Below are 22119 nucleotides of genomic sequence, written 5' to 3'. Positions count from 1 at the left end.
GGCCATAGCTCCGCGCTGGGTCGGCCGCGACATAGTCCCACTGGACGGGGACTGACCCTGCGAGTTAAACGTCTCGCTGAAACGCCAAAGACCATGAGTCACGGCGTCCGGATTGGTCGACAGCCCTCCTACCTCGGTGGAGAGGGGTACTGTCAGGAGTTGGCGCCCGCCTGGTTCCGGTATGGTGAGTAGTATGTTCCCCCTTTCCCCCTGACGGGTCTTGTGGTGAACGCGGGCCCCTCTCTGTAATGGTAAGGATGGGTTCCCCTCTATCCTATAACATGTCACAGATCCCCCTAATTGAGTGTGATTTTTGTGTACAAGAAGCCAGGAGGCTTGGTTTGGGAGCGGACAATCTAATTGTAAAAATGTGAAAATGATTGTAGTCAGTGGCAGTACTAGAACTTTACTGTGATAGTATAAGGTATCCTACCTGTCAGTAGCCACAGGGCGATGTCTATACATGTATACTGCATTCCAGATCATTCCTCCAGCTAAGCAGATGCCTCCCGACGGCCACGGACCGCATACGGCCCGCCAGGGTCCGGGACCGCCGACCACGCTGACCACCATGAGGGTGAAGGGTTGTGAGGCCGAGATCCTTCTGCAGACATGCCGCTATTCTGTGCAGGCCGCCGCCATTGTCTGGTAGATCGCACGAGGCTGCCATTTTGGTGTAGCCTCGTGTCTCCAGCATGGGGGCGGCCATGTTTGAGGTGACTCAAACACCTCATGGAGCCAGGGGGAGGCGCCGGCAGGCGTGTTAAGGGGCGGAGCCGCCTCCTTTACCCAGGAAATAGGGCCAAAGACTTCCTGTCTGTAACAAGACAAGCACTGAGCAAGCTGATGAAAACTTCTGTGCATCAGGGATGAGCCTTGGGGTCTCTCTCTCTCTCTCTGTGGGGTCCAAAAAGGCAGGTAACACTGAGGGGCGCTGTTGCGACTGGGGGACACAAAAAAAAAAAAAAAGTTTTTTACTTTGTCATTTTTTGTCGCTGGCAAGTGTCTTGTATAATCATTGACCCTGCCGCATAGGTATCCCCACCTGATCCCCTCAAGGTGGCCGCAGGACCCTCCAGTACCCCACTTATTTTTAATGCATTATCGGCAGTTTTGGAGTCTTTGATATCCCGGGTGGAGGTGGCCTGTCAGGGACGGGGGTCAAGAAGCGACCCCCGCCTACCCCTATTGTTTATCAGATACTTCAGATATGGATTCGGAGCTGGTCAATGCAGTTGCAGGTCCCTCTTAGGGGGCTGTTGTCTCAGGTAATATCTCCTCAGCAGTGAGGAGCACGTTTCTGCCTCCGCCATAGCACAAGAGTGGTGGATGCACTAGTTGTGTCCGTCCGGGAAACCTTTAGTCTTGAGGTTACACCGGCAGAGGTAGCTGAGACTGAGATTCCTTTTTGGTACTTGTTAGCCTACAAAAAGGGCGAAGGATTTTCCTTTACCCAAATGGGGTCGTTTTGAAACGAACCCCTGTTATTTCCAAACGCATGGCTAGGTGCTATCCGTTTGAGGAATTCCTCTTTATAGGATAGACGGTACCACCTGCTGTCTTGCCACAGACTGTTAGGATAAAAGGACCTCGTAACTAACGAGGACCTTCCTTTTCTGCTCATAAAGAGTTGTTCGTTCCGCGAGGGCGGGCGATAAGGCGAAACCCTCCAAAGCCCCTTTAGAGGGGTTTCAAAGGGCGCTGGTCGGCTAAACAAAAAGTCCGGCTCAGCCAAGCCTGAAGATACAGCCTGATGCACCCCTACCCATCTCTGGGGTGGGGGGGATGTCTTCACCGGCTTCTGGAGGACACAGGATCGAGTTTCGATCACTTCCACCGGTGCGATTCTTCCCTTAAAACATTGAACGGTTTCAGGGGTTCTATTCGAACCTATTCACAATGCCCAGGAAAGAGGGCAAGGTGCGTCCAAATCTGGACTTGGGAAGAAATAGAGTCCATCCGTACAGTGGTGGCCTCCCTGCATCAGGGGGAGTTCTTGGCGTCCATAGACATTTAGGAGGCCTATCTTTATATTCCCATCATGGCAGGACATCAGCGTTTTTTCGCTTTCCCAAAGATCATCCCTGGTTCCCACCAGGAGACTGAACTATCTGGGCCTAAGGTTGGATACATCCTGGGCAAGAGAGTTTCTCCTTGCGGAGAAACTCCAGAAGGTTCAGTCAACGATTCGGATGTTGCTGTCCGTCAATTGGCTGGAACTGATGGTGGCCTTCTTAGAGGCAGTACCGTATACCCAGTCTCATACCCGAATTCTCCTGAAGGAGATTCTTTTTTAATGGAATCAGAATTCCGATTCCCTGGACAATCGGATCCGGTTGAGCGAGCGGACCAGGAAGTCTCCGATGCTCAACCAGGGGAAGTCATTTCTTCCGATAGTATCCAGATTACCAATAAGGGTATCGGAACTGAGAGTGATCAGATTTTGTCTGATTTGCTGGATCGAGCAGCTCTAGAGCAGCCCGATTCGGATCCAATCGCATATGGCCTCTTCATCCAGAGGTTTTTCACTAGCTGTCCCTACATTGGGACATCCCGGATTTGGATCTGTTGGCACCTTGGCTTAACAGGAAGGTGCGGAGGTTTGTAGCTCGCGCCGCGATCCTCTAGCGGACGCAGCAGAAACGCTGATCGCCCCGTGGGGGCAGTATCAGCTACGGCATGCCTTCCATCCTCTCAAGTTGCTGCGGGAACTTCTTCGCAGGATAGAGGTGGAGGGAATTCCAGTTATTCTGGAAATTCCGGACTGACCTCGTCGAGCCTGGTACGCCGACTTGGTGAGGCTAGTCGCGGACGCTCCTTGGAGACTTCCTCTCAGGGAGGATTTGTGGTCTCAGGGACCGATCTTCCATCTTGCTTTACAGTCGCTGGCTTAATGGCCTGGCCATTGAGACCCAGGTACTGAAGGACAAGGGAGTGTCAGCTTCAGTTATTCCTACCTCCAGTTAAAGCAAGGAAAGCGACTTCCAGCACATGGAAGTCTTATATTGCATGGTGTGAATCTATTGGATTTCCCCCACATACCTATTCGGTGACCCGAATTTTGGTCTGTCTGCAACAAGGGGTTGAGCAGAAACTATCCTTGAGCACGATCAAGGGTCAGGTTTTCGGCGTTAGCAATCTTCTTTCAAGAAACCTTTGGCTAATCATTCCTTGGTGCCGAATTTCATCCAGGGGGTGCGACATCTGGCTCCGCCAGTGCGCGCACCCTTACCGCCTGGGATCTTAATTTAGTGTGGTCGGTTCTTCAGAAACTTCTCTTTGAAGATATTAGGGAGATTCCCTTGCTTACATTATCCCAGAAGGTGGCCTTCTTGGTGGCCATTACTTCTGTACGCAGGGTGTCAGAACTGGCCGCATTATCCTGTCGTTCCACAGATCTGGTGGTTCATAGGGATAAGGTGGTTCTTCTTCCGAATCCATCCTTCCTTCCTAAAGTGGTTTTCGTAAGACGGACTCACTTTTTGTGATCACGGATAGCCCTTGAAGGGGGTTGCCTGTGTCTGCCGCGACCATATCTACATGGATCAGTCAGACGGTGGTACAGGCTTATTCTATTGTTAGGGCGCACTTCACTCGAGCGCTCAGTACTTCCTGGGCCTATCGCCATCAGGCGTCAGTGGTCCAGGTATGTAAGGCAGCCACCTGGTCATCGGTTCCCTGTTAGGGCGCACTTCACTCGAGCGCTCAGTACTTCCTGGGCCTATCGCCATCAGGCGTCAGTGGTCCAGGTATGTAAGGCGGCCACCTGGTCGTCGGTACATACCTTTACAAAATTTTATAAGATTGATGTGATGGCATCGGCGGATGCCTCATTTGGCCGCAAGGTTTTGCAGGCCGCAATTTGAGGAGACCGGTGGTCTACCTCGAGGGTTTTTTTCTGTTGAAAAACTTTTGTTGAGTCTCATCATTGAGGATGAGCATTGTAAACTTCTAGTTGGCACCGGTTGGGCCTTCTAGATTGGATTGGATTTCCATTTTCCCACCCCTCATTTGTGGTACTGCTTTGGGACGTCCCGAGGGTGTTGAATCACCGAGGACTACGTCTGTCAATGAGCGATAGAGAAAAATGGATTTTTGTAAAATCTTACCGTAAAATCCTTTTCTCTTAGCTCATTGACAGACGTAGTACCCGCCCCTCTGTTTTTGAGTTGGGTTGGGTTAAATTCTCTAAACACTGCTTTGTGACATAACTGATTTGCTGTAGCAGGAAGTGAGAGGATATACCCTCTGGGACTGCCCCTAGGGTGTGGCCAGAACGTTTTCTTTCCTGTCTAGTCCTACTCCTGTAGAGGGCAGCATAACCCGAGGGTGTTGAATCACGGAGGACTACGTCTGTCAATGAGCTAAGAGAAAAGGATTTTACGGTAAGATTTTACAAAAATCCATTTTTTTTGGGGGGGGAGTTTAGCCTTTAAATACTTTTCTAGATATACAGGTAAGATTTTCAGGAGCTTAAAAGAAAAAGTAGTTGGAATAGTATACAAACAACATGAATAAGTGCAGCGCAATAAACCTGAACACATCAATGTTATACAATATAGATAATGGTAAAAGAGAACAGATAAGCCCAAAAGTCCCTTTTAAAGAGGAAGATAACAACAAGTGAGGTAATGAGTCCAGAGTCAACTTCAGGTGATAGGCCTTCACCTCCTATCATGCTACTGTGCTCATCTCACAAAATTAGACCTGCAGGTCTAATGCACTTGTCTTTGTAATCGCTCAATGGATGTAGTACTGCAACTTCCCAGCCACCAATCCACGTTCAACGTGTGTAGCCAAGAAACCAGGAGCGATCACAATCCACCAAAGGAACTCCCCCACAGGGAGATAAACATGAGTGACAATATCCATTTGATAAAAAAAGCCTCCAATTTATTATATAATTGCACTTACAATCATGAAGATAAAACAAGGCAGTGGAACAAGCAGCCGGTGTCCAAAGGGCTTGCTGAAAGATGGCAGCGGGTGATGTCAGGCAGGTAGCCCCTCCCTCCGTACGTGTTGAGTCTTACGGTAATTGTCTACTGCCTTGTTTTATCTTCATGATTTTAAGTGCAATTATAAAATAAATTGGAGGCTTTTTTATCAAATGGATCGCTCTTAGATCTCTGCCTTTTTTGTCACTCATGTTTATCTCCCTGTGGGGAGTTCCTTTGGCGGATTGTGATCGCTCCTGGTTTCTTGGCTACACACGTTGAACACGGATTGGTGGCTGAGAAGTTGCGGTACTACATCCATTGAGTGATTACAAAGACACAGAGGTCTAATTTTGAGATGAGCGCAGTAGCTTGATAGGAGGTGAAGGCCTATCACCTGAAGTGGACTCTGGACTCATCATCTCACTTATGTGATCCTTCTCTTTAAAAGGGACTTTTGGGCTTATCTGTTCTCTTTTACCATTATCTATATTGTATAACATTGATGTGTTCATGATTATTGCGCTGCACTTATTCAGGTTGTTTGTTTAGCTATGGGTTTTGTGATTAACCTTTTAGTGTTCAGCTGTAGATTTTATGTAGCCCTGATTTTTACTCTCTGCGCTGATTGCATTTACTTATAGTTGGAATAGTATGTAGTGCTTAGAGAGAGACTTTTACCTACTTGCAATTTATTAGTCTGTTGGGGCAGCCTTACCAATAAGACTTTATTCACACAAGCATCAAAAATACTGCATGGGGAGCACTCCCAGCACTTTCCAAGCAACCCGTCATGCACCAGGGGTGAAAGGATGTATTGTACTGAATGGTTCAGTACAAACAAGCACATTGAAAAGTGTTTAATTCTGTGCACACTCAGATATTAGGCAATGATGCTTTCCCAGTCCATGGCTCCCCTGAGTGACACCAGCTCTCCCAGTGGTAGAATCTCAAAACACAAATGCATTGTGCATTAAGTGCTCACGTATACAAGCCCTTATCAGCAGATTTGGTTGTACTAAATGTATGCTTCACCAATTTAACTTTTCTCTCTGCCAAATGAAATATGCAGACTTTCCCATACCAGTTAAAGTGCGCTTGTCACAATCTGGATGGAGGCCGAAGTGCAGAGAGGGCTTCCCTTGCAGCTCAGTGCGAGTCACCCCTGGAAGTGGTACAGGAGGTGAAGCGTCCCAAGTAGCACAGGTCGCCTGTGGTGAACACCAGATGATTTCAGGAACTCTGGGTAAGGTAGGCAACTAGAGGAGTAGTAAAAGCCAGGCCGAGGGTCAAACACCGGTGATCAGTCCAAGAGCAAGGTAAGTAGCAGAGCAGGGACGAGCCGGGGTCATACACAGGTGAACAGGCAGAAACAGAGTCCTTAGGCAAGCCAGGGTCATACACTGGGAAAACAGGCAGGTAGTAGCAAGAGCAAAGTCCGAGAGGCAAGCCGAGGGTCAAACACCAGGAGGAGATCAGATGGTTCAGAAACAAGCCGGGTCACAACAGGAAGTCCAAACAGGAAGCACAAGAACACAGGACGCTGAGAGATAATCCAGCAATGAGTCTGCTCCTATGGCCACCTTTTATAGGCCAGCAGAGGGCAGTGTCAATTGAGGCTGGAACGACCATTGCTATTACTGTCAATGTTGCCAGTTCTCTTACGGCCATTTCCCTGACGGGCCAGCAGAGGGCTGTGTTGATTGAGCCAGGAGCGTCCATGACTTGTACTGGCAGAAATGCCAGTACGGCTGTATCCCTGACAGCGCTTGTGCCGAGACTATGGACAGTACACTATTTGCATAGTCTTTTGGGCACTTTTACCCCCTCCCTGCCCAGGCTCATTTTCAGGTTCCAGCACTATCACACTTTTAATGACAATTGCGTGGTCATGCAATGCTGTACCCAAACAAACTTTTTATCGTTTTTTTTTTTCCACACAAAGTTTTTTTTTTTTGGTGGTATTTGATCACCACCGGGTTTTTTATTTGTTGCGAAACAAATGAAAAAAAAAGACCGAAAATTTTGCAAACAGTGTATTTTTTCTCCCTTACTGATGTGCACTGATGGGCACTAATAGGCGACACTGATGAGGGGGGACTGATTAGGTGGCACTGATAGGTGGTGCTGATAGGCAGCACTAATAGGTGACACTGATGGGCACTGATTGGCAGCACTGGCGGGCACTGTTGGGACTGCATTGATAATCAGGACACTAATAATCAATGCCCAGATTATCAGTGCTGATGTCCCTTTAGCACAAGCCAGTTTCCGGTTTTCTTCTTTTCTCCTCACACTGACAGCGTGAGATGAAAAAAGCCAATAGTCGGCTTGTATTGACATCTGGCTTGTATTTTATATATATATATATATATATATATATATATATATATATATATATATATATATATATATATATATAATGTTTGGGGGTTCTAAGTAATTTTCTAGCAAAAAATACAGATTTATAACTTGTAAGCAACAAATGTCAAAAATAGGCCTGGTCTTTAAGTGGTTAGGCATTGCAAACTCCGGTGGTTTACCTGTTTTGAGACTACAATACTGAATGTAGGTTGGTATAATTGGTACGTCATGATACTATGTACGTTTATCATTCCGTACTGCTGCTTTTGATAAATAAAGAATTTATTAAATTAAAGAAAAAAAAAAAAAAAAGGTTGTAAACCAGGAGCCTCCCAGCCTGTTTGTACATGGGCCACATGTTATATTTTACAAGTTATCATTGACCAAAACAAAATATCAGTTTTATAAATTAATTAAGGAAATTTAATTGAAGCCTTCCATCACATCAGAAGTCCCACCTTTCACATCAGAGCACCCCCCCACCCTTTATATCCGTTTTCCATTCACACGATTGCCCTCCTTACAATTTGGAGTCCCCACATACAGAGGGGTGCCCATCAGGGTGCCCATCAGACAGAGTCCTTCCTTACATCAGGATGCCCATCAGAGTTATCCCTTACATCAGGGTGCCCATCAGACAGAGTCCTTCCTTACATCAGGGTGCCCATCAGAGTTCTCCCTTACATCAGGGTGCCCATCAGACAGATTCCTTCCTTACATCAGGGTGCCCATCAGACAGAGTCCTTCCTTACATCAGGGTGCCCATCAGACAGAGTCCTTCCTTACATCAGGATGCCCATCAGGCAGAGTCCTTCCTTACATCAGGATGCCCATCAGGCAGAGTTCTTCCTTACATCAGGATGCCCATCAGACAGAGTCCTTCCTTACATCAGGATGCCCATCAGACAGAGTCCTTCCTTACATCAGGATGCCCATCAGACAGAGTCCTTCCTTACATCAGGGTGCCCATCAGACAGAGTCCTTCCTTACATCAGGGTGCCCATCAGACAGAGTCCTTCCTTACATCAGGATGCCCATCAGGCAGAGTCCTTCCTTACATCAGGATGCCCATCAGGCAGAGTTCTTCCTTACATCAGGATGCCCATCAGACAGAGTCCTTCCTTACATCAGGATGCCCATCAGACAGAGTCCTTCCTTACATCAGGATGCCCATCAGACAGAGTCCTTCCTTACATCAGGGTGCCCATCAGACAGAGTCCTTCCTTACATCAGGGTGCCCGTCAGGCAGAGTCCTTTTTTACATCAGGGTGCCAGTCAGACAGAGTCCTTCCTTACATCAGGATGCCCATCAGGCAGAGTCCTTCCTTACATCAGCGTGCCAGTCAGACCGAGTCCTTCCTTACATCAGGATGCCCATCAGACCGAGTCCTTCCTTACATCAGGGTGCCCATCAGACCGAGTCCTTCCTTACATCTGGATGCCCATCAGACCGAGTCCTTCCATACATCAGGGTGCCCATTGAGTAGAGTCCTTCCTTACATCAGGGTGTCCATCAGAGTCCTGCGCTGGAGTCTGCAGTGGGATGTTTGGCAGGGTGGGAGAAGCTGAGACTAACAGATTGGAAGCCTGAGGCTTGTGTGGCCCAGATAAAATCTCATAGTGGGCCACCAATGCCCACGGGTCATAGAGTAGAGATCCCCGTTCTAAACCTTACCTGTTATGTCCAAAACTAAAAAAGTACACTTCAGCAGAGATCTGACAGTGGATGTTCAGAGGCAAACAGTACAGCAGAACCCCTGGGAAATATGAAAAGTATTTCTTTTTTGTATCCTTGCATGCTCCACAAAACAAACCGTATATATTTTGTGAATAAAATTAGCAGTTCTCCTACATAAATCAACATTTTATTCAACTGGCCTTTTAATTCCTTCTTTGATGGGTATGTGCAATCTTCATTTCTGCCGTTCAGTAAGTAAACTAATGCAAATCTGCTTTAAGTTAGAAAAAAAAAAATTTGATGTTGCCATATGCTTAGCGTGGCTGCCTCATTAAAACGGCAATATTTGTTCATCAAGCTAATTTTCCAAAGATTTGCAAATGCCTTTCTATTAAAAGCTCTATTATGTGTCAGGTGCTGATGTCAACTGCCAAGCCAAGGACAAGGCAACTCCATTATTCATCGCCGCTCAGGAAGGCCATGAGAAATGCACAGAGCTGTTACTGAGCAAGGGAGCCGATCCAAACCTCTACTGCAATGACGAGGCCTGGCAGCTGCCAATACACGCAGCTGCACAAATGGGCCGCAGCAAGTAAGTTGTCTGATATTTGGGTTTAATTAAAGAGTTTAGCAATCACATAAGGTAATTAGAAATTTTGATTGTTTCCTGTAAAACTGTAATTTCTACTACATTCTGGCTAAATATTTTTTAATAGATCCGAATCATTTGGGGTGTTGTAACGGGCACATGTGTTGCACCATTCTAATAGGCATTTAATGATGGAAGCATTTTAATTTTTGGCAAAGGGATCTACAAATTACATTTAGGTGTCACAGATGAGACAGATTGGGGCAAAAAGAGGGAGGATTATAATGGGAAGGGCATTTAATATTTTGTATCTAAAAAAAATAGAGCAAGAAAACAATGATAGTGCTTTTTTTTAGTTATTCTTTGCTTTTACATTGAAGAATGCTAACAAATACAATATCATTTAGCAGTGCCAAACTACCTCTTTGCTATTTATATGTTAAAGCAGAACTCCAAGCATGTATAACGTGCATATTAATGCAGCTCTGTAATCATTAATACATTAAAGTTCCGCTCATCCTTCTCCTCCCCCTTCCTCTGCCATTTTTTTCCAGGAGTGGGTATCTATTTCTGGCAGGAACCCGCTCCCACTTCCGCTCTTCTTGCCTAGATAAGAAGAGCAGAAGTTCAGCCCTTGACTGCCCCACCCCCTGCCTGCAGCCACCTGGGAATGTCACAAGTCCCAGGAGGCTGCGGGACCATTCAGAAAGCTCAGCACCTCTAGCGCATGCACAGTGGGGGAGCTGGCTGTGAAGCAACAGGAAGTCACAGCCAGCTTCCCACAGTCAAGATGGGGGTGCCAGGGACCCAATGAAGAACCAGCCCAGGTGATGGAAACCCTGGATCCCCTGAGCTGGTGAGTAGCCTTTTACTAAAAGTCAGCAGCTACAGTATTTTTAGCTGCTGACTTTTATTTTTATTTTTTTCCATCAAATAAAGTTTATTTTTTTTATTTTTATTTTTACAAACAACTGGGTTCCTCTTTAAATGCATTTCTTAAAATGCAAGCAGTACCCGAATTTGACCTGGTATTCTCTTGGTCTTCTGCAGTTCCTGTAGAGCAAATCTCAGAGAAGGGAAGGGAGAAGCAGCACAAGGAGCCATTCGGGGATTAGGCATTAGCTCATTAGTGTACTGCTTCTCTTTGCACTGTCTAGCTTTACATTTCTTATTCCTTCTGGGAAAAAAATGCTCTTCAGTACTGGCTACACCTTGCAGCATTATCAGGATATATATATATATATATATATATATATATATATATATATATATATTTGTATCTGAACACAGCTGTATTGTTTTCTATGGTTACATAGTTGGGGTGACCAACTCCCAAGGGGTACTGACATCATGGGCTGCAAAAAAAATCATGTGAAAGAAAAAGTGGGACTTTAAATGGGCCGAATATAGAAGGGATGTCTACAAATAGGACACACAATTTAATAAAAAAATACATATTTATTGAATTACAATTAAAAATTGAACAGATACATAATAAAACTTGATCAAGAACTCCAATTGGAAGTAATCATACAAAATACCATATTGGTGATTGTGGACATAATAGAAATGCAGTCTCCGGTAAGCCGACGTGTTTCGCAGTGGGGCTTCCTCAGGGCACAAGAGACCAAGAAGACCAGCATTCAAGTGGGGTCACAGGTACGGCAAACCATATATTCCTGGGCAGGCGTCAGGGTCACTAGGTGGCAGAGGTTACTATATCAGAAGATAAATAGCAAATATATGCTGCTAATAGGAAACATTAAGCTGTTAGCATATCTTCCAGAAAACTGGGGAGTAGTGGTGTACAACACCAAAACACCTATTGGGGCAATGTAGTACTTTCTCCCAGCCTTCAGATATAGGTACTCTTTTTTAGAAGTATGGTTGAATGTTGCAGATCAGTTAGGACTGTAGGATTCCAAAGACCATGCAGCCCAAACAAGGTAAATAGTTGGGGTATATTCCTCCGATTATCGGGAACCGGCATCCAATCAGCACAGTAGATCCCCCTCTTGATAGATATCGCCTCAGGAGAGCCTGACATCATGGGCTCTCTGCCTTCCCAGCCCATGGCCAGACCAGGTACCATCGCTAAAATCAGGAGGCACTGGGCCCCTCGGATCCCTTCACATCAAGGGAGTACTACCGATCTACACCTTGTGTGGTTTACATTCATTCAGATTAATGTAAACAGAAAATCCTGGCGCTGTGGTACCAGGGTTCAGACAACAGGGCTGGAACAATGGGGTCGGACAGTGTCCAAAGGAGTCCACCATGAATAACACGTCCAAGTCCGGGCTGCTGCCTACCCTAACCCAGATCCCAACTGGGAGGAGAAAGTAATGACACAAAGAAACGGGTATGATGGCGCTCCCGGACAAAATGGCACAAAAAAACTTGGATACTGCTCGGGATCTTGGATGATCAAACTAGTTTATTAAAAACAATTTAAAATAAGCTCCTAGTCAGGGAAAGCCAATAATGTGCCAAAGGTGCAGTGCTCAGCAAACAGATGTAATACCAAAGGAGAAAACTCCAAAGCAAGGAGGACCCAGAGGCAGAGAGACAACGCCTTACCACCTGTAAATCCTGAACGGTGTGGCACTTGTGGATGGACTAGCTGCCTCGGTCAGATCGGGAACCTTCACTGCAAATGTGCCTCCGGGCTGGACGATGCCTGAGGTGAGGAAGCTGACAGGGGGGGGGGATGAAATGCTCAAACCCCGGCGAACAACTCATTCAGATTACTCGACTGTTGGGAAGGATCCTTGGGACCCCCCTCATGACAGCAGAGGTACTATACAGCCAGCCATTCTTGCCAAATAGGCCAGAATGACAGCAGAGTGCCCCTACTGGACACTGATAAGAACAGATACTATACTTGATCTCAGCTAAAGGGCCAGCTTTAGTGTTGCTCCTGAGCACCAATGCACTGTTAGTGTTGCTGCTGAGCACAAGCACACTGGGTAATGTTGCCACTGAGCACCAACACACTAATACTACGGACTGTAATAATGTACCATGAACTGTAGACGAAGAAAAAAAAATCCGGTCTAAGGAAACCCCTACAAACATTTAGAGAGCTTTTCAAGGGTAAAAATGGTTGAGGAAGGCTGATCTAGGATGTTATGATAGAAATGCCTATGGTTTAAATAGGATGTACAGCAAGCTCACATACACTAGGTTTGGTTGTTGGGTCTCCACACACTTTCGGCCAAATACACATTTCCCCATATGCAGAAAATGTAAATGTTGCTTTCCATAAGATTTTTCCTCCTGAAAACTTGCAGCAGTCACCTGTCTAGCTACATTTAACTAACCTTTGGCCTGTCTTACTTATAAAAGGGTCTGAATTCTTATATTCCTGAAGATGTTCGAGAATATATACTAGATTTATAATTAGACCAAACAATAGGGCTTTGTTGGACAATAATAATTACTGTATGTGTTTAAACATATGATTACAGGATTCTGGACATGCTGATAACAGTGACTGATCGGGTTTGTGACACGGGGAAAAGTCAGGTCAGTCCAGTGTACTCTGCAGTCTATGGAGGACACCAGGAATGCCTGGAGATGCTACTGGCTAGAGGATACAGCCCGGAGGCTCAGGAGTGCGCCATGTTTGAATGTAAATCACCAATGTGTATGGCTATTCAAAAAGGGTACGGTACTTCTTTTTTTGTTTCACTGCCTTCTTAAAAAAATACATGCGCTTGAAAGTAAATTTCTCTATCATTCATTGACAGATGCAGCTTCATATTTTTCCTTTCTTGCCCACCTTCTACCTCACCAGATGCAAAGACCTTCTGTGCATTGGCTATGCTTTGGCAGTAGTTTCCTATAGACGTTTATGAGGCCATCTCCCATCTTAAGCCTTGAAGCATAGCCCCATAGAGGTCCATTGGGACCTACTGCACAGGTGCAGCCAGTGTTGTGAAGATGTTTGGGTTGGGATGTAAACTATAGGGGTGGTCTTGGATCAAGATGACCATGCATCTGGGGATGGAGACGGTCAACAGGTTTAGGTCAGGGAAAGGGAGAAAAATGATACCTGCAAATAGCCTTCATTATAATGTCAATTTATATACTGATTATCAGGCAGATTTGTTCATATATGGGATGCCATCTGGTGTGAAAACTTTAAACCACAGGCGGGAAGTATGGGGTTGATTTACTAAAAGTGGAGAGTGCAAAATCTGGTGCAGATGTGCATGGTAGCCAATCAGATTCTAACTTCAGCTTGCTAGGGTAAGCTTTGACAAAAACTAGAAGCTGAATGGTTTCTTTGCAGAGCTGCACCATATTTTGCACCTAACATTATCAGTATATCAACCCTTATATGTCAGACAGGGTTTTCATTTCAGTTGAATAAGTAGAACATTGGTGTTTGTCAAGTAGAAATGAACAGGCCGCACACTGATGTAAAACCAGTTTTAATGTAATTAGTAGAGGATTCACAACATCTCTTGCCTGTCCACCTCCCACTCCCAACGTGTTTCACCCCACAAAGGGCTTATTCATGTAAACACCGAAGCATCTGCGTTTACACATGTACAGGGGCAAACAGCAATTCACTTCTGTGGCTGGATGTACACCCCACCTGTGGCACCTCTGCTGTGGGAAAACACCATCAATTTTAATTTAGGCTTATTTAAACCACTTCCCGTCTGCCATAATTTTTATAAATGTCCTCAGATGGGAAAGGTGATATCTCAGTCATCGCTGCAATAATGATCGGAATATCATATTTTAGTGCCAGCGATTCCTAGCAGCCAGCAAGCCACTGGAATACTTTTACAAGAGAGGGTCCACACCCCCTCTTGCTGCTGCCTTTACTGGGTTCTCCCGTGCGAATTGGGGAGTAAGGCAAGGATGTGACTCTTGGCATCCGGCTCTGGTCACACAGTGAGAGGAACGGATGTTGTTCCTCCCAATGTGGGACGTCAGAAAGCAGAAGCGACGGGGATTTCATCACTTCTGGTTTCAGTTCCTTGTTTACCTTAACTCCCAGTAAAACCCGATTTCTCTATCGCTCATTGACAGACGTAGTCTTCTTGATTCTCAAGAGCTGGGTTATGTTGTCTCCGCAGGAGTAGGACTAGGCAGAAAGACAAAACGTTCTGGCTCCACCTTAGGGGCAGTCCCTGAGGGTATATCCTCCCTCTCTCTGCTACAGGGAATCAGTTTTTTTCTGTCTAGTCAGGAGTAAGGACCTAAGTTCCTTGCTGGGATCTTTTTGGTCCTGGCAAGATTTTTTCTTTAGAAAAAATATTTTTTAGGTAGTTTTTCTCCAGTGTTTTTTTCCTGTGAGATCTTCAAGCAAGAACGCCGGACTGGGCGACACTAGTGGTCACCCCAGCCGGCCTACGAGCGCGCGCAGACCATTGCATTGCGCTTGGTCGGCCGCGACACATTCAAGTAAGTATGCGGGGCCGGGCGACGGGCTGGATGTTGAGATCCAGTGGTCACCCCGGTTTCTGCCTACGAGCGCGTGCAGACCAGAGCTCCGCGCTGGGTCGGCCGCGACGGAGTCCCAGTGGAGGGACTGACCTTGCGAGTTAAAAGTCTCGCTTGGACGCCAGGAACCAGAGAGTCGAGGCGTCCGGAGTGGTCCACAACCCCCCACCCCGGTGGAGAGGGTATTGTGAAGAGAGGGTGCCTGTCGGTTCGGTATGGTGAGTAAACGTTCCCTTTTTTCTTTCCTCGTTATGAGGCAGTATGAATTATGGGCCCCTCCATACATGGTCAGTATTTATCTGACACTAAAAGTCCCCCTTGTAAATACAGTATGTGTTTGTGGGAAGTGGACTTGGTTTGAGAGCTAACACTCTACCCAGCAGACTGTAGCATTACAGCAGACATAGGAGGTATAATTCTACCTTATTTGTAGTGTATCTCCTGTAGATCAATAAATCGCCACTCAGCAGAGATGCAGGTGGATGTGCTGGGAAAAACGATTTTGGCGGTCCGCCGCCATTTTGCCGTAGACCAGGTGCATGTATTTCCTCAGGTCACGCCGGCCGCCATGTTTTTGGGGTCTAATGTCTCCTGTATGGGGGCGGCCATGTTTCATGAGCCCAGCTACCTCGTGGAGAGCTGGGAACGCCGGAAGGCGTACAAAGGGGGCGGAGCCACGTCCTTCTACCCGGGAAAAAGCAACAGCTCCTTCCAGTCTGTAAAAGACAGACGCTGACTGCAGTTGGTGGGAAACTTCACTGCATCGGTTGGTGAGCCTTGGGGGTCCCTCTCTCTCTCTGTGGGGATCGAGAAGCAGGTACTCTTGAGGGGCGCTATTGCGCTAAGGGGGAAGACACATAAAAAAAAAAAAAAAAGGTTTTTTTTTTGTGTTTTCTGGCAAAGGTGTCCTGAATTAACATGGACCCTGCCACTCATGTATCTCCTCCGGATCCCCTCGAGGGGTCTGCAGGATCCTCCAGCACCCCACTGACGATTGAATCATTGTCAGCTATTATGGAAACTTTTGTGTCCCGGGTGGAAGTGGCTTGTCAGGGACAGGGCGCAAGAAAGCGACCCCCGCCTAACCCCTTATTATCTGAAACCTCGGATTCAGACTCTGAGCCTATTTCTGCAGTTGCAGGTACTTCATCTGGGATTGGTGTCTCGTGTACTGTCTCTTCAGACAGTGAGGAGGATGTTTCGGCATCAGCCATAGCCAAAGAGGAAGCGTTGGTAAACGCACTCATTGTATCTGTTCAAGAAACCTTAAGATTACAGAGTATTCCGTCAGAAATAGCTGAAACTGAAATCCCTTTTGGGACTAAAAAACGCATCAAAGTGGCGAAGGTTTTTCCATTGCCCAAATGTTTTGGCAATCCAATCAAAGAAGAATGGAGTCTGCCAAAACGCACTTCTACTATTTCTAAACGCATTAACAGGCGTTATCCGTTTGAGGAAACCCTCATTAAGAAATGGACAGAACCACCTGTGGTGGATTCACCAATTGCTAGATTGAATAAAGCCACGGTTATTCCTCTAGAAGACGCTCCGTCTTTTAAAGATCCAGTGGATCGCAAGATAGAAGCTATGTCTCGCACCATGTTTACCTTGATTGGATCAGCTTTCAGACCAATAATTGCTATTGGTCTGGTTTCGCAGGCTGTAACTGAATGGACCAAGTGGTTACGCCGGGACTTAGAAGAGGTCCCTCAGGCGGTATCAGATTTGTTGGAACAAATGATACAGGGGTTACAGTTTGTGTGTGATGCGGCGTTAGACGCCACTCCATTATTGGCGCGAGCATCTGTCTCAGCGGTGGTTCTCAGGCGTACACTGTGGCTAAAAGGTTGGTTAGCCGACCAAGGTTCCAAAAAAGCATTGGCTAATATCCCCTTTTTAGGAGAGCGTCTATTTGGAGCCAACTTAGATGAGATCATTAAGGATCTCACGGGTGGGAAGAGCACCTTTTTACCGCAAAATGTTAAAGGTAAAGGAACTCGTCAAAGACGAGGGCCTTCTTTTTCTGCTCACAAGAGGTTTTTTCGTCCCGCGGGTGAAAAAATTAAGTCCTCCAAAGCTCCTTCAGGAGGCTTCAGGGGACGTTGGTCGGACAAGCAAAAGCCCGCCCCCTCCAGACCTGAAGATAAATCGTCCAAAGCCTGAAGGTGCGCCCCCACCCATAACTGGGGTGGGGGGACGTCTTCGCCGGTTCCCGGATCCATGGCTTTCCAGAATCCCGGACAAGTGGGTTTGCGAAGTCATAAGGTCAGGGTACAAGATCGAGTTTCAATCTCTCCCACCGTCGCGATTCTTCCCTTCCAATATTCGACTATCCCCGGATCGTTTAGAAGATCTGCGGAGAGCAGTCACGGATTTACTACAACAAGGAGTGGTAGTCCACGTTCCTTGGACAGAACGTTTTCAGGGGTTTTATTCAAACCTATTTACAATACCCAGGAAAGAGGGCAAAGTGCGTCCAATTCTGGACTTAAGGGCACTCAATTCTTTTGTCAACATAAGAAAATTCAGAATGGAGTCCATTCGCACAGTAGCAGCCTTCCTGCATACAGGGGATGTCCTAGCGTCCATAGACATCAAGGACGCATATCTTCACATTCCCATTTTCGCAGGACATCAGCGGTTTCTACGCTTTTCCGTAGAAGAGAACCACTATCAGTTTGTGGCGTTACCTTTCGGTCTCGCCACGGCTCCTCGGGTCTTCACGAAGGTGTTGGCCCCAATGTTGGCACTACTGCGCCAAAGAGGCATATCGATTCTTGGTTACCTAGACGATCTTCTGCCTCATGCAGAGTCTCCTCAGACCTTGCTACAAAACATAGAAATTACTATGATTTCTTTACAGGAATTCGGGTGGCTGGTGAACCAGCAAAAGTCATTTCTGGTTCCCACCCAGAGGCTCGAATATCTGGGTCTAATTCTAGACACAGTCAGGACAAGAGTTTTTCTTCCGATAGGGAAACTCCGGAAGATTCAATTAGCAGTCCAGTTGTTACTATCCAACAGCTGGTCTTCTCTTCGAACTTGCATGAGGGTTCTGGGGTTGATGGTGGCTTCCTTCGAAGCAGTCCCATTTGCCCAGCCCCATACCCGAAGTCTTCAGCAAGAGATTCTTCTCAGATGGAATCGGAATCCGGAATCCCTGGACAATCAGATCCGATTGAGCAAACAGACCAGAGAGTCTCTGGTCTGGTGGCTTCGGTCTCCGATGCTCAGCCAGGGAAAGTCATTTCTGCCAATATATTGGACGATAGTGACCACGGATGCCAGTCTATCCGGATGGGGAGGAATTCTCGGTCAGTTATCTGTCCAGGGACTTTGGTCCCTGGAAGAATCCAGGTTGCCGATAAATGTATTGGAACTGAGAGCGATCAGACTTTGTCTGATTCACTGGACCGAGCAGCTCCAGGGCAGCCCGGTTCGGATCCAGTCGGACAACGCCACGGCCGTGGCTTATGTCAATCACCAGGGGGGCACCAAGAGTGTCCGAGCGGCCAAAGAAGTGGCTTGCATTCTTCACTGGGCGGAACGATTTGTTCCAGCTATCTCTGCGGTGTTCATTCCGGGGGTGGAGAATTAGCAGGCAGATTATCTCAGCCGTCAGACTCTGGATCAGGGGGAATGGTCCCTCCATCCAGAAGTTTTCCACCAGTTGTGCCTACGTTGGGGCACCCCGGATGTGGATCTGTTGGCATCCCGATTCAACAGGAAAGTACAGAGATTCGTGGCTCGCTCCCGCGATCCTCTAGCAGAGACCGCAGACGCACTGATCGCCCCGTGGGGGCAATACCAGCTAATGTATGCCTTCCCTCCTCTCGCGTTACTGCCAAGACTTCTTCGCAGGATAGAGGAGGAAGGAATTCCAGTAATTCTGGTAGCTCCGGACTGGCCTCGTCGAGCTTGGTACGCCGACGTGGTCAGACTGGTGGCGGACGTCCCGTGGAGACTTCCTCTCAGGGAGGACCTACTGTCTCAGGGACCGATCTTCCATCCTGCTTTACGATCGCTGGCTTTAACGGCCTGGCTATTGAGACCCAGGTGCTGAAGGACAAGGGATTGTCGGCTTCAGTTATTCCTACTCTAGTGGAAGCAAGGAAAGCGACTTCCAGAAAGATTTATCATCGCACATGGAAGTCCTACATTGCATGGTGTGAACCTTTGGGGTTCCGTCCACGGTCTTATTCGGTTAGTCGAATATTAGCTTTTCTGCAACAAGGGGTTGAGCAGAAACTGGCCTTGAGCACTATCAAGGGTCAGGTCTCAGCATTAGCTATCTTCTTTCAGAAGCCTTTGGCTACCCATTCCTTGGTGCGGAATTTCATCCAGGGGGTGCGACATCTGGCTCCGCCAGTGCGCGCGCCGTTACCACCCTGGGATCTTAATTTAGTATTGTCGGTTCTTCAGAAACCTCCCTTTGAAGATATTAGGGAGATTCCTCTACCTACGTTGTCCCAGAAGGTGGCCTTCTTGGTGGCTATCACTTCTGCACGCAGGGTGTCAGAACTGGCCGCTTTATCTTGTCGTTCCCCATATCTGGTGGTTCATAGAGATAAGGTGGTTCTTCGTCCGAATCCATCCTTCCTACCAAAAGTGGTTTCAGAATTTCATCTGAATGAAGAAATTGTATTACCTTCCCTGTGTCCTAAGCCCAGTCATCCTCGGGAGTTTGCTTTACACTCCTTGGATGTGGTCCGGGCGATCAGGGTATACTTGAAAACGACAGACTCGTTTCGCAAGACGGATTCACTTTTTGTGATCCCGGATGGACCCAAAAAGGGGTTGCCTGCATCTGCCGCGATCATTTCCAGATGGATCAGACAGACGGTGGTATAGGCTTATTCTATTAAGGGTCGGGAGCCCCCGTTCCCTGTTAAGGCGCACTCCACTCGGGCGCTTAGTGCGTCATGGGCCTTTCGCCATCAGGCGTCAGTGGTCCAGGTGTGCAAGGCGGCTACCTGGTCGTCGGTGCATACCTTTACAAAACATTATAAAGTTGATGTAATGGCATCATCTGATGCCGTGTTTGGCCGCAAAGTTTTGCCGGCCGCCATTTGAGGAGACCAGTAGTCTGCCTCGAGGGTTTTTTTCCGTTGGAAATTTTTCTTTGAGTCTCATTCTTTGTTTATAATGAGCCTTTAAAACTTCTAGTTTGGCACCGGTTGGGCCTTCTAGATTGGATTTGATTTTTGTCAATCCCACCCCTCATTTGTGGCACTGCTTCTGGATGTCCCAGCTCTTGAGAATCAAGAAGACTACGTCTGTCAATGAGCGATAGAGAAAAATGGATTTTTGTAAGATCTTACCGTAAAATCCTTTTCTCTTAAGCTCATTGACAGACGTAGTACCCGCCCCTCTATCATTGAGTTGGGTTGGGTTAAATTCTCTGTTACTGCTTTAGAACAGAACTGATTCCCTGTAGCAGAGAGAGGGAGGATATACCCTCAGGGACTGCCCCTAAGGTGGAGCCAGAACGTTTTGTCTTTCTGCCTAGTCCTACTCCTGCGGAGACAACATAACCCAGCTCTTGAGAATCAAGAAGACTACGTCTGTCAATGAGCTTAAGAGAAAAGGATTTTACGGTAAGATCTTACAAAAATCCATTTATGTGTCTGATCGGCTGCATTGGAGGCCAGAGGAGAGATCTGGGGTCTAATAGACCCCAGATCTTGCCATAAAGAGGACCTGTCCCGGCCCATGCTATTACAAGGGATGTTGTTTTTTCCTTGTATTGGCAATAAAATTGATTAAAAAAAAAAAAAATTAAAGGTACAGAGTAAAAAAACAAAAAAGTTTTAAGGAAAAAAAAAAAAGAACCCCATTCTTCCATGCTCACTTACAAATGCAAACGCACACGTAACTCCTGCATGCATATGTAAATGGCAATCACACCATGCCTGTGAGCTGTCACCGCAAACATCGGAGGCAGCGCAATAATTTTAGCGTTTACTCTAAACTGGTAAACTGTAAAGGCTTTTAGTTGCCTATGGAGATTTTTAGGTACTGTAATTTTAGTGCCATTGCAATTTTAAAGCATGACATGTTTGTTATCTATTTACTGGGCATAACATCATCTTTTATATTTTGCCATACAATCTGTTATTAAAATGTGTATTTTTTACCAAAAATTTGTGCTTGAAAAACCGCGGCGCAAATATCTTGTGACATAAAAATATGCAACGCCCACCATTTTTTTCCCCCAGGACCTCTGCTTAAAAAATATACAGTGTTTGGGGGTTACAAGTAGTTTTCTAGCAAAAAAAACAAAAAAAAAAACATGATTTTTACATGTAGGAGAGGATTGTCAGAATTGGCCCAGACTGGAAGTGGTTAAAGCCGAATTCCGCCTCCCCCTCCAAAAATTAAAAGTCAGCAGCTACACATACTGTACACATACTGTAGCTGCTGACTTTTAATATTAGGACACTTACCTGTCCTGGAGTTAAGCGATGTCGGCACCGCAGCCGATGTTTCCATCGGCTGTCGTGTGCTGCCGCCGCCATTGCCGGTCAGGGAGCCCGGCAGTGAAGCCTTGCGGCTCCACTTGCGGGTCCCTACTGCGCATGCGCAAAGCGCGCTGCGCATTCCTACTGACTCGGCGGAGGAGGGAGCTGTATCCTGGAAGTGGGGAATGGTACCTGTCAAAAACAGGTACCCATTCCCCCCTGAAAAGTGCCAAATGTGGGGGGGGGGGGGAAACAAAAGAGCGTAAGTTCCACTTTTGAGTGGAACTCCTCTTTAAGCCTGCAAATGGCCATGTGCATGAGGCTTTATCTTCTGCCTGTGACTGGATAATGAAGGGAGAAGCAGCAGACTGATGAGTTTATCTCTCTGTCACTTTGCTCTCCCCTCCTATTAATATGCTCCTTGTTATCCTATGTACTGCAGCTCAATTGACTGACTCCATTCAAATTTTGGTTTGCCTAGTGCCGGTTCACACTATATCGATGTAAGACATCGCATGTGATTTGCACCGCACTGCTCTGCTCTGCGAAGTTTGTGCGATGCGAATTCAGCTATACAGATTGTATGGCTGAATTCACATCGCATTCGAACCAAAGTCACACAGGACC

General features: G+C 46.7%; 1 protein-coding gene across 1 annotated transcript in view; it reads left to right on the top strand.

Annotated features, from left to right (window-relative positions):
• ASB3 (ankyrin repeat and SOCS box containing 3) overlaps positions 1–22119 on the top strand; it is a 286288-nt gene that overhangs the window by 128027 nt on the left and 136142 nt on the right. Inside the window, exons 6-7 of the mRNA XM_082249958.1 lie at positions 9394–9571; positions 13039–13236. Of these exons, the coding sequence (XP_082106084.1) occupies positions 9394–9571; positions 13039–13236 (376 nt within the window). The remainder of the gene's footprint in view (positions 1–9393; positions 9572–13038; positions 13237–22119) is intronic.

The sequence above is a fragment of the Pelophylax lessonae genome (genome assembly GCF_965119305.1).
Source record: "Pelophylax lessonae genome assembly, chromosome: 3".
In the NCBI taxonomy this organism is placed as follows: Eukaryota; Metazoa; Chordata; class Amphibia; order Anura; family Ranidae; genus Pelophylax; species Pelophylax lessonae.
Note: the sequence above shows the minus strand (reverse complement) of the source record. Positions and strands in the feature narration are given on the sequence as shown.